The sequence below is a fragment of the Haliaeetus leucocephalus genome, unplaced genomic scaffold (genome assembly GCF_000737465.1).
Source record: "Haliaeetus leucocephalus isolate CR32 unplaced genomic scaffold, Haliaeetus_leucocephalus-4.0 Scaffold206, whole genome shotgun sequence".
Classification (NCBI taxonomy): Eukaryota; Metazoa; Chordata; class Aves; order Accipitriformes; family Accipitridae; genus Haliaeetus; species Haliaeetus leucocephalus.
In genome coordinates this window covers 6,385,399-6,398,205 of record NW_010972642.1, presented here as the reverse complement: position 1 = coordinate 6,398,205, position 12,807 = coordinate 6,385,399, and the positions used below count along the sequence as shown (strand labels likewise).

The 12,807-nt window shown below is 38.8% G+C and overlaps 1 protein-coding gene across 1 annotated transcript in view; it reads left to right on the top strand.

Annotated features, from left to right (window-relative positions):
- Positions 1-1,003: 1,003 nt before the first annotated feature.
- The window catches only part of ERC1 (ELKS/RAB6-interacting/CAST family member 1), a 294,179-nt gene continuing 282,375 nt past the window's right edge, over positions 1,004-12,807 (top strand). The window contains exons 1-2 of the mRNA XM_010566193.1: positions 1,004-1,144; positions 10,620-11,453. Coding sequence (XP_010564495.1) covers positions 10,785-11,453 — 669 coding nt within the window. The 5' untranslated portion in view covers positions 1,004-1,144; positions 10,620-10,784. The remainder of the gene's footprint in view (positions 1,145-10,619; positions 11,454-12,807) is intronic.

Here is a 12,807-nt window from a genome sequence, read left to right as displayed (position 1 = left end):
CCGCGGGGATGGCCACATCACCCTGCCCGCCGGCGGCAGGCGAGCGGGCCCGCGTCCTGCCGGGCATTGCTGCTGGTGGTGGTGGTGGTGGTGCGGCGGGGCGGGCTGCTGTGCGCCGGGTGGGGTCTGGTTTTGCCTCGTACAGTAAGTCCGTCGTGCTCTTCCCGTGCGCGTTCCGAATCGTGTTTTTCCGCCCCTGTTTTCTCAGTCCGTCCTTGGGAAGCGCACGCTTTTGTTGTCTTAAGTCGCATCATCTGAGGTAATGGTGACCGGTGTCTTCTACCTAGACCTTGCGGCGTTGTTGCACTTTTTATTTTTTCCCCTGTGAGTGCTGAACAGTCGCGTTTCATTTATTTTTATTACATCCACTACAAAGTAAGCGCTAGCTGACGCGATGCTTTGTTTCTGAATCTGCTGCCATCCCTAAGCATGTGTCAGGAATTGCTGTCTTTTCCACATCTGTCTCGTTTGTAACGTGGACTACAAATCTTAGTTATGAAGTATACAATTTATTTTATATGGAATGTCACATGCATGCTGGAAGTTCACATTATGGTTCATGCTGATATCCTGTGAAATGGTTTAAAATTAAACCCCAGTGGAAATGGGAGAGATTAGGCGATATGAAGAAAAGACTTAAAGAGACACCTCTGGAGGTGGTGGTGAGGGAAAGCAGTACGGAAGCCAAGAGAGTGAAAGCAAATGGGTAGAAATAGAATTGGTTTGAAGAACAATGTGTGTTTAACACTTTATCCAAGCTCATTTGGGGGGCATGTTGATGACCGCAGGATGGTTGTTGCTGGATAATATGTTACCTCAAATCCAACAGGTTGTAATCAAAAAAAGTTGTCGGGTTTGACTGAAAGGTTGTCATTTTTAAGCAACTCAGCTAGGAGCGGTAACCTCCACCAGCTGCCTGCCCTCCTTTTTTCCCAGAGGTTACTGCATCTATAGCAGTAGGTGGCTGAACATACAACTCCTGAGCTACTGTGATCCATAGCCTGTATTTTGTGTTGAAAACTGCAGCAGCTCAGATGCGTGCCCCAATTCAGGGTCACTTATGAGTCAGCACCCTTACAGCCATATCAAATAAGATGGAAAGAGAAAAATCACTACCGTGCCCATGCTAGTATGAGCAAAGTTGGTAGTACATTAACTTATTTTTTTCAGTAATGAAATATTTGGACTAAACCAGTAGTTATTAAATAACTGAGGCAGCTGTACTGAATGTAGTTCAGTTCCAGAGGCATAGTTCAGAACTTTATCCCAGAACAGCAGTTCCCTGAATAGTCAAGTATTTGACTTTACTATATCATCCAGAAATTTGGAATTGTCTGAATCTACTAAGCTGCAAGAGGGGCTGCAGCTAGAAAAAGCTTGGGATCTGCTGGGTAAAACATGAGTTTGTCATAATGTTTGATATAATTTGAACTTTCTCCATGTTTTCTTGGAAACCAATTTAGCTGTAATCAAACCACTGTAAGGATGTTAGCAGGTTTTCTTCAGTTTAGGTTTCTGTTATTTGGGCTATATTAAAGCATCGTGTTTTTCATAAGTCTTAACATTGTTTCTTTGATCCTGTCACAAGCTTTTATGAGATTCTGTTTGCATAACTTTTCATCTCTAACATCTGGCTAATGGCCTGACTGGCAAAAAAGCAGAGGTTTGGTATTTACATGGTCTGTACCTTTTTATTGAATTGCAAATCTTGGTCATGAAAGAAAGGTAGGGGGTTTTTTTTCTGAATCTGCCACTTTCTCAGTTTCTGGTAGCGGTTATCTGTGTTGCTGTATGAATAGAAATACTTCACCATGCTATTGTAACCAGTGTGCGAGTTCTTTGCTAGTATTCCTTATTTTGTGAAGCAGGATACTCTCCCATTGTTACCCCTCCTCCCCTCACCCTTCACTGTTTTCAAGCCTATTCCCCCCAAAGCCTCTCTTGTGTGAGAGGTTTGTTACAACACTTACCTGGCGAAGCCACTTGAAAATTGTAGTATGTTTAGAAGGTCTGGCTTGTTTTATCCAAGTGTGGTATGCTCAGAAATGTATGGTACCCTCAGAAATGTATGGATGGATGCATGCACGCATGCAGCTTTTTAAATAATCAGACCGATTGCTAGAATTAAGAAACAATAATATGTGTTCTTGAACCTTGCTGGCTACTCTGCTGTAAGAACACTCTGGGTGATGAGGATGCTATGAATTAGTCCCTGTTTAAGCCAAGAGTTTAACTCTGTGGCATGCAGTGGGCTGCCTTATGGCAGTGGTAGAGCATGAGATCCTAGAAAATCCAATGCTGATTTAGAAAAAGTGATGTTTTCTAGTATGTGGGTTGTGTCAATATCGTTAATGTAATTTTGTTGTCAGGGCGAGGTTATGATGGAAATCCTGTAGATGGAGCGTGCTTTGCTTCACATAGTGATGTTACCCATGGTGACTTTAGGCTAGCTGTCTACATGGATTCAGTAGTGCTTCTAGGTACTTCTGGGCTTTTGAAATATCTTTACCACTTTTAGCATTGTGTTTCCACTATTGGGAGGTTGGTTGCGTGCCACCTGGGGGGAAAAGAGAAACAACTGTGCATACAAACACGGTATTTACTGACTGTATACTCTAAAAATCAGGCTGTAAACTCTTTAGCCATGCAATGACAGAAAATTAATGTCCACAGGTCTTCAGTCTCGTAGGCAATTAGAAGAAATGAGAGTTATTTTAATCAGTTCATCACTAGGAAGTTTATGTGCATGTTCTGACTCCTGTTGCTTCTTGTGTTTTGGACTTTTTCAAAAAGGAAAAAGACACATGATAATTTTTCCTGGGTATTTCCTATCTGCTTTAAATTTAGAGACTTCTAGTCAGCTCCCATTCATTGCACAAAACAAATCCTGCTGCACCTTCCTAGCCTGCCTACACATGTCAGTGTTAAGAACGTAGGACAGGGAGGGACCACATGGGTCATTGGGTCCAATCCCAGTAAATCCAGGCAGGAACCAGGAATTGACAAGGGTCCACAGTATATCTGCACCATGTGCTAATCACCTTGTAACAAATTCAATGCTGCCAGTGAAATACTTAAAGCTATCAGAGAGAATCGGCACTGGAACAGTATCCAAAACTTCTGCTATACCTGGGAAGCCTTTAAGTGTGATGTCCAAACAGTGTTAAGAAATATGTGCCCCAGTCTCTGGAGGAAGACAGAAAAATTTCTGTTTGTACACAGCAACCTGACAAAGGGAAAGAACTTGCTTGTGCACCCAGAGTTAGTGACCATCTTAACTCTTAGTGTACTGTGAGCAGAACCATTTTAGTCTAACAAGTGAGATGAGGTAAGGCCTTAAGAAATATCAGTAGCACCTCCTGTTCTCGCTTGAGTTGAGGCTGACCTCCACAGCTTTAGGAAAAAATCCTTATGAGCAAATGGTGTATCACAAAGTTTATAAATATGAGTAAATAAAGATTTAGCTGAAATACATGCATTTTTATAATAGTGAGACTTTTTGGTTTTGTGGTGGTGTGTTCTGGGAAAGAAGATCTAAAGGAATGAAGCTGTGGTGATGGAAGTCTACCGTTTATGCTGATATCAAGAATTATGGGAGTTATAAGAAACAAAACCTGATGTCAGTTAAAACTGCTTTTGCAAAGAAGCTGCTATAGAGTAGAGCATGTTCTGTCATCTTCTGCATTCCCTGTGGAGTAAGTAGATCTCATGAAAGGAAATGTATACTTGTGGGAGACAAATTAACTAGGAAGCTGATGAATATTTCTGCCTCTTGTTTAGAGACTCACAGGTAGTGTATTCTGGATGGGATATCTTGTAGGAATGGGAGAGAAGAATGGGAAACAGAATGGTATCTAAAAAGGACAGATAATCAAGATGTTTCCATGTTCTGTGGTGATTTGAAGTGTATGTGTACCATTTATGTTCACCTTTCAAATTTAAAAAGTGTGTAACAGGAGTGTCAATTTATGTTTAGAAACAAAACACTGCTTTGACAAATAACTGCTGGTTTTTTCCTCAAAATGTTAGGGTCAGGGTTGATGGCCTACCTTTTACAAAACGTAGTTTTCAATATGTCAGTCACCTAAAGATTATCAGGGATTTTTGAGGTATTTTTCTGGGAAGATTTCTCTGTGTGTGGCGGGAGAAAGTATCAGTTCCTGTCTTCTCATGTTAAGTGAAACAGAACAAGGACACTGTTGCTTTCAGTGAACTTGCAGATGGTGAATTTACTTTAATACCCCCCTCCCCCCCTTCCCAAATCTACCTTTAAAAAGGATTGGACATAAATAGATGTTGGTGTTTGGCCTCTACTCATGCACTATCTAGGAATGAGGATCAATTATAATATGAACAGTTCTCTTTTCGTATTTTTTCCATCTTAATTTCATTCATCCCTTTTGCTTTCTTGCTGTCAAGGCCATGAGGATTAGAATATTTTGATATGGATAAACAACCCTGAATTCTGTGGGTTCAATGCCTTGTGTTCAGCATTGGCTGGCTTGCAAACAGTTTCCAAAGTAAACTTTCTTCTGTTGTTTTCTTGTGTAGTAGTCATTAATTTAACATGAAAAGTAGCGAGCTTTCTTACTTTCCAGAACTAGTTAAATCTAAAATCTACATTATAGTCCTAAGATAGATACTTCACATTTTTTATGTAAAGTAGTATAGCAACCTTAGCTTTTGTAATTGTGGTGTGCACCAGAAAGTATTAGGAATTCAGGGGTTTTTGTCTTCCTCTTGGTTGACACACCTCTAAGTTGTGAATCCTGTCTATTCTCTCATCGTACCCATTATTTGAATTGCAGGGTAAAGATATTTGTCAGGGTTTTACTGGAATATAAGCTTTTCCTGTTTTGGAATGCTATCTTTCTCTTTTTTCCTTGCTCCATCCTGGAGTCCAGGTCCCATTGTATAATCTAGTTGTTCTTACTTGTGATTAACTATTAAGGTATTAATTATGAAAATGTGAACAATTGCTACCTCTGTTAGTGAAGTCTAATGTGTCTGCTACACTGCTTTATCAGATTAAGACAGCTCTTGTAAAGGCTGACTTTCTGTTGCTATTATAGAACTGACATTCAAAGCTTTCCTTGTGCAGACAGGGATTGGTGCTACAAGAAAGTTCAGTCTTCTGGGAGCTGGGTGTGTGGCTTCCATTATGCTGATGGGAGGTACTAGAGGGGTCAGTGTGCTGCAAGATGTGCTTGCCTGCGTATTTTGTGATCAGACTGCCCCATTCCTGACTATCAGGCAGTGACACTATTAAGGAGTTGACTCCGTAAATGTTGCTGTCTGTCAGCCGGTGTCAGTCCCAAACAGCAACTGCAAAAAAGAAATTCAGAGGAAATGTTACTTGCTGAAGGCTGCAGAAGTTACTCCAAAACTCTTTTTGTTTTAACAAACATAAGCAGGGATTTCCCTGTATTTCTGCAGTATTTTTTTCTGTATTTGGTTTGCTTCCTTACCTAGAAGTAGTTACTGTGGTATTAGCATTTGTCCTGGAGTAGGGGGACATAGGAAAGGCATCATATATTTATATGACAGAGAGATCCTCCAGAGGTTAACAAAACTTTGTGTTAATGAACCTTCCATTTTCTGTCAGCTGTAGCCAGGAATGTCTGCTTTCTGAGCCATTGGTTCACATGAAATACTAGATATAGGGTCTGAGTGTGACAGCATTGTTGAACACATCTCATTTTATTGGATTCTTTATCCTGAAGTTGATGTTAATGTTATCCCTCCAGAATTTCTTACATTTCTACTATGCCTGAATACAACTCTTATTGAAAACCACCAGATCTTTTGACAAGTGTACCTATTCCTGCTCTCTCTCACTTTATAATTGCCTTACAAGTAAATCTGCCAGAAGTCGTGCAGATTGCATTTTACTATTCTTTCAGCATGTTAAATTCTGATGCAGGAGTTAACCAGCTTACATGCTGCTTTGAATTACCATTTTCATTTATTTATGGTTCTGGATATTGCTGTACTTCTTGGAGTGGTAGCTGCTTTGCTGTTTTGAAGGAGGCTTGATTTTCCATTGCTTTTCACTGGCTATGACTAGGCTGTTGTAACGAAACAGATTCATTTTAGTTGCCAAAAGTTGCACTGTAGTACATTTAAATGTTTACTGTCAGATTATAAACTTTTTTCACAGTTCATAGTGTCTAAGTGTTTTTGGACAGTTACCAGTGATCTTAGAAGACATTTTTCTTAGCTGACACTTCAGGCAGGATGTACTGTTATCTATTTTATCATTTTCATAAAGAAAATATGTTCATAAGTGTCATTTTTTTCAAACCTTTTTCTACAGTATTGTGTAATTCTCATCTATTCCTTTTTATGCTTCTGATAGTCCTTCTTTCAAGCTTTTTTATAATTGCTAGATAGCATTTTCAACTAATACTAAAGCAGTTTGATTGTACGTCTCTGTACTTGCAAAGCTGCTATGCTAATCTAGATATCTATGTGAAATTTTTACTTTGGCTGACGTTAATTTTGGCGGATTTTTTTTTATTTGGCTTGCAGATAAGATGCTCTTTTGAAGTTTTTGTTCTCTTAGTGAACAAGACAGTTTTGTTAGTTTTGTTTCATAAATGTAAAGATATGCAAGCTACCTTGAGGAAAAATGGTTTAGCACTGGCTTCAGTGGTTTTGTTTTTTTTAAACACTTGCAGTTCATAGTCTCTTTCTTTGTAATCTTAGGTAAGGGTTCCTGTGTTGGCAGAAAGGACCAAAGGTTTTTTGAAACCTACAGGAGAGTTTGCAAAGGACAAGTGGTCAATACATTCATGTCACAGTTGCACAGTGTTCCTTGTGGTTTACCACCATCCTTGTAAGGTTAAGGGATGATTTGTGACTAAATTTAGGGTCACAGTGGAAGAAGAAAAAAGTAACAGTGCTGCATGTTGGCCTCATGGAGATAAGAGATTGTATTTCTGAGATTCCTGGTAAAATGCTAGTGTGGGTCAGAATGTTGAATAACTTTTTTGGTTATGTTGCTATCTGAAAGAAATCTTGTGTGTAATTTTGCTTGGACTCCTGGACAGAAACTAGAACTCTTTATTCTTCCTGACTAATTGGTATTGTGAATGAGAAAAGATGTTTCTGTCACTGCCTTCACTTTGTTGTTTTCAGATGAAAGATATATTTCCTACTGTGAATTGTCTTAATATTTACTTCTGCTTATGGATTCCTAATAGCAACAAAGTGAAATGGCCGGCGATAAATGCTACTAGAAAAAAATTGGGAAAAAAAAGAAGGTCAAGATTTATCTTTTAACATAGTTGGGTTTGTTTTTTTTTTTCCTTGAACCATGACAAATCTCTGTGTCAGTGAAAATACTGAAACTGGCTTCATGGTTGGAAGGGTGTATTTAGTTAATATTTGGAATATTCACAATTTTAAAGTCTAACAATGGTGTAATTAAAGTCCTCATTTCAAGAGAAATACTAGAGGGTTACGTTTGCTTGTTTCCAAAGGCTTTTTCTTTTCTTAGTCTACTGTTTTTGTTTGGCTTTGCTTTTGAAAAGTGAGTGCAGTGTAATGTGTGGCAGTGATAGCGGTGATGTTGGAGTTGTTCTCACTGAGTTTCACGTGTGCCTGCTCTGGGAATCCTTTCTCTAACCCTAATCAACAGCTAGTTCTAGCAGTTGACTTTCATACCTTGAATTATTTGATTTTTTTTTTTTTTTTTCCCCTGGAGTAACAGAGGGGATAGTGCCTACCTGTGAAACAAAGCTTAGAGCTGAATTAGCACAGGACTGGTGTTTCCACTTCAGGTGGAGGAGGGCTAACCTGCCTGCCAGGTATATTAGAAGATGGCTACTGCACAGCACCTGCTGTGGTACCAGCTCCTTTCAGCTGCCTAGGAAGCTACTTTTCTGTTGAGGACATCAGTGACTTTCATTCTTTGAAAAGCTATTAATAGTTTAACAAAATGTTAGCTAAAGCAAGGAGAAAGCAATTCCATGAATTTAAATGACACTTTTTCCATTTTGGGGGTGATTAACTCATTAGAAATTATCTAAAATCTTTTGTGCACTTCTCATACGTTTGTTAAGCCCTTTGCTAGGTGATACTTTGGCATGCAACAGTAATATACTTCTAGCAACATTAAACTTAATGTTTTGGGGGAAAGTGCGTTAACTAAATCGCACAGGGTAAAACGTCTAATCTTTTGGTTCAAGTTAAATTTATTTAAAGCTCTTAAGTGAATGAGTGTTTGCACTGATTTACTGTGGTGAGTTTCTAGCAAATGAATTAAGTGCTGTGATTTGGATTAATTTTCAAGAGAATCCTCGTGAATGCAAGCTTTCATTAAATGTACTTTATGTAGTGTCTAAGAAATCATATCTGGCGTGTTTTGAGTGTTCAAGTGGTGTCATAGCAGCATTTTTAGCATTTTGATATCTCAAACAGTGAGATTAGTCTGAAATAGCTTTTCTATTTGGAAGCAGTGTTTTTCTTCCAGATCTGGGGCACAGTGTCTTGCTTATTGAAGCAACTCCAGTGGAACACTGTAGACTTTGTTACATAGTTTATATTTCTGTACTGTTTTGCATAAGGATATGTAGCTGAAATAGAAGAAATGTCTTATCTGTGACTTGTATTAAAAAAATAAATAAATCTGTAGGTGGTGTTTTGGTAGCTAACTTCAGTTATTAATGCTGCTGGCTATCTTTCCTTGGCCTATTTTCCTTTACATATGTGTTTTAAAATATTCTGCAGCAATAGTGTTGCTAGCTTTAGTTGCCATTTAAAAAAAAAGAGAAAGTGAGAGCGAGCACTTGAACTTCTTGAGGACTGCTCACAAAACAGTATCAGCTTCCACGAGCTTTGTAAAATTATGCTATTGTATCTTCTATGAAATAGTGTGAAAATGAAAAAAAATGCTAGCTTAGTCTGATCTTGTTTTCCATTTAAAACTTGGGGTTAAACTAAACATTTTAAAATTATTTCTCATTGTATCTTTTCCTATACTAACTTGTTTCTGAAAGGAAAAACGTTGTAACTTTTCATAGGGCTTTTACTTTTTTTCTTTGTAGCCTTTTCCAGTATTTTATGCAATATTATGTTTTGGTCTCTTCCCCTTCACCCACTTTTACTATTTCTACAATTTATTTTTGTAAATGTATTCCTCTCTTAAGCCTAATCTTTCATCTGCTTGCCCAATTATTACCTCACAAACATGCCATAGAGTTTGGAAAAATTGATTCCTAATATCTGGCAAACCTAACTTCTGAGCGAAAGGCGAAGGTAGATGAAAGCTGGTGTGAAAGGAAAGATGTTGGGATATAGAAGATGCTGCTGCTCTTTGGACACTATCTGGTATTCTTTCATCGAATGGGGAGAGGTCAGATAAGGAATGTTTCAGTGTTCTAGTTTTGATTTCATTTGAGCCCAACAGTGACTTGAAATAGTTTACACTGGAATAATTAGGGAAAAAAAAGTGAGAACTGTAGAGTGGGAGTAGTTCTACAGTGCAGTAGTTCAGTCACAAGAGTGGATTTCATCCCTGTTTCTTGCTCCTCTACTAGATCTTGACTGCTAACAGTGGTCTCAGCCCAGTCCCCCTGTACTAAAGAGTTACCTGCTAGCGCTTGTAGAATGGCATGATGTTATAGTGCAAAAATAAGGAATTTTATTGCATATGCTACCAGAGTTCTTGTTTAAAGAAAAGTAGAGGGGAGGAGGAACTGCAACATGATGATGTCATACTGTTCTGTGTTTTAAGAGGTCCCTGCTGTTGGAATGGTATTATTTAATGGAATTTATCTGAGCTGGTTAATGAGAAGTGTATTTTGATTGAAATCTTTGCTTAACCCGAACAAAGATTTAAGTCACATTTAGGACTGAACCCCAGTTTGAGACAAAATAAGAGGCTGCAACCAGTTTTCAGTGCAGGTGATTCTCTTGTTTCTCTTAACCTCGTTGGTCCCATTACTGTGTGATTGCTGTTCTTTCAGAGTTGTATCTATACTTGCTTAAGCTTTGTGGCCAGTAATGATTTCACGATTCTTCTTAGTTTTGTTTCTGACTTCTGAGTTTGAAGGAGGGCTGACTGCAACACTAAAGGGACCTGCTAGTTGATATCATGATTGGAATCATTTCAGTCCATCCTACTACCTTCCCATTTGCAGGATTATTTTCACAGCAACAGGGTTTAGAAACTGTGTCCTATGGAAGTCAGCAGTGCTTGAAGGAAAAAAAATACTACTGAATGGGCTTTAAATTTTGATAGTCTCTCTTACTCAGAAAGGTAAAGAATTAGGGCCAGGTAGAAATAGGAAAAAAAGTTAGACAATTTTTGTAGAGTTCAGGTCATGACCAACAAAATTATGGCTTGAAAATTAACGGGTCCTTTTTTTCCTTTCTCTCTTTACTGTGATAATATAACAACAGAAAAGCAAGAATAGAAGTTCCTTTTTAAGTTTAAATACTGGGGTTTAAATAAAAGATTGCTTTTTTGTGAGTGGGAATTGAAAAGATGCTGGAGAAGTATAAAGGTAGTAGAATACACTTTCCTGGGGGACAAAGTATTTGGTGATAAACTAGGTATTTAGTATGTTACTTTTATCAATACAGATTTTAATATGTTACTCTTATTGATACAGATACGGTCCTGAACATCATGAGCACATGACTTCAAAGATGGACAACTGGATCTGTTACAAGTTGTGATTGGCCTTAAGCTGACTTACAACCATTGAAGAACTTAACACGATTTCTCTCATTCCTGATTTATGCCTATCTAATTGCCTCACACCACCAGCTTAATCATGTATGGAAGTGCTCGGTCAGTTGGTAAGGTTGAGCCAAGCAACCAGAGTCCAGGGCGTTCACCAAGGCTGCCACGGTCACCACGCTTGGGCCATCGTCGAACCAACAGTACAGGAGGCAGTTCTGGGAGTAGTACTGGGGGTGGCAGTGGGAAAACCCTTTCTATGGAAAATATTCAGTCCTTAAATGCTGCCTATGCTACGTCTGGCCCTATGTATCTAAGTGACCATGAGAACGTGGGTGCAGACACCCCAAAAAGCACCATGACTTTGGGCCGATCTGGGGGGCGGCTGCCTTATGGTGTTAGGATGACTGCAATGGGTAGCAGCCCTAACATTGCCAGTAGTGGAGTTGCCAGTGATACTATTGCATTTGGAGAGCACCATCTCCCTCCGGTGAGCATGGCATCCACTGTGCCTCACTCACTGCGCCAGGCCAGGGATAACACGATAATGGATCTGCAGACACAACTCAAAGAAGTATTAAGGGAAAATGATCTGCTTCGTAAGGATGTGGAGGTGAAGGAAAGCAAGCTGAGTTCTTCCATGAACAGTATCAAGACCTTCTGGAGTCCTGAGCTAAAAAAGGAGAGAGCTCTGAGGAAAGATGAAGCTTCAAAAATCACCATTTGGAAGGAACAATATAGAGTTTTGCAAGAAGAAAACCAGGTTTGTCATCTAATGTCACTGTTGTGTTAGTGCAGTAGCTTGATTAAAAGAGTTAAATAAACTTGCATGTCACGTTTAAGCAGCTAAATTATATTGGTGCTTTTCCCAGGTAATTGGTATGAATAAGATGTATTTTCAACTTGCAAGCCTCTTTTTAAATGTCTCTAGTCAGACTTGTAAGCCACCTCTTGAGTGCTCATTTCTCCTTGTGTGTGTCATGTTTCTTTTTCCTAGGACTGATGCTAACCACTCAGTTTCTTTTTGGAAGTATTTTACCCTGTTCATAATTAATATTTCTATAGCGCTTACCTCTTGAAGCATTCTCTGAGATGCAGAATGTACTAACTGCTGACCCCAAATACAACTGAACTGTTGCTGAATGTTGACAGGTTGCCAATAAAACAAAGTTCACGTTACATCGGTCTTATTTTAGAGCTCCACTTAAAACCTCCAGACCTGAAGTTTTCACAAACAGATATAAATTGTGTTCTTGGCTACGTTTTAAGTAACACTGTTTAATACCTGCTCATCTATTCTTTTGTCATAAGCTGTGCATATCTTGCTATGCAACTATTATAAAGCACCCTACAGTTTTTTTTGTAGTGGTCTGGCTAGTTAGAGAATAGGCAGAAGAAGAGAGAATCTTGGGTGTCTAGTTCTTTTGTCTTGCCCCTCTTAAAAGCATCCCTAAATTAGAATAAAACTGAGAGGTTGATTAAAATTGAGGTCTCTTTGTAGTCAGCTCTACTTATTAAAAGCTTTTTTAAAATTTTCCCACCTAGACCTTCTTGCTAGCTTAATTCTGAAGTAGCTACTTGTCTTTGAGTTAGCGTCCTCCTGTTTAGTTGTTTATGGCCAAATGCGAGCTGGGCATCTCTCTGGACTCTCCGGTAAGAAACCTCACCACTCTTATGGAAAACAAGCCCAGTGTCCAACTCTAAAAGTTACCTGGAATGTAAGTCAGCTTTCACCATGACAAAATTACTTCCCCTGTTGAGTTTTTTAAATATCCAGGGAAGTTGAATGAAATAGTTTCCATAATTCAAGCATGATCATGTTCTTGAAGCTCTTAAAGTGTACTTGCTATTTTAGGCAGCGCTTTTTTTAAGATTTGCTTTAGAAGGTGGAGGGGAGAGGAAAACTGCTGGAGGAAAAAAATAGTGCTGGTAGTACTTGACATGTTATACTCTGCTTTCAGGTGACCTGTCTTAAATAGTAGATTGCTTTTGGTTAGTCATAATGTGCTACACTGAAGTGGTCTGTGATTTTCTTTTTGCTTTTTAAAGAACTGAGTTGAAGAAAGTAAGTTGCTTTTCCTGAGTCAGTATGAAATAATTTAATGAACTTGTCATGT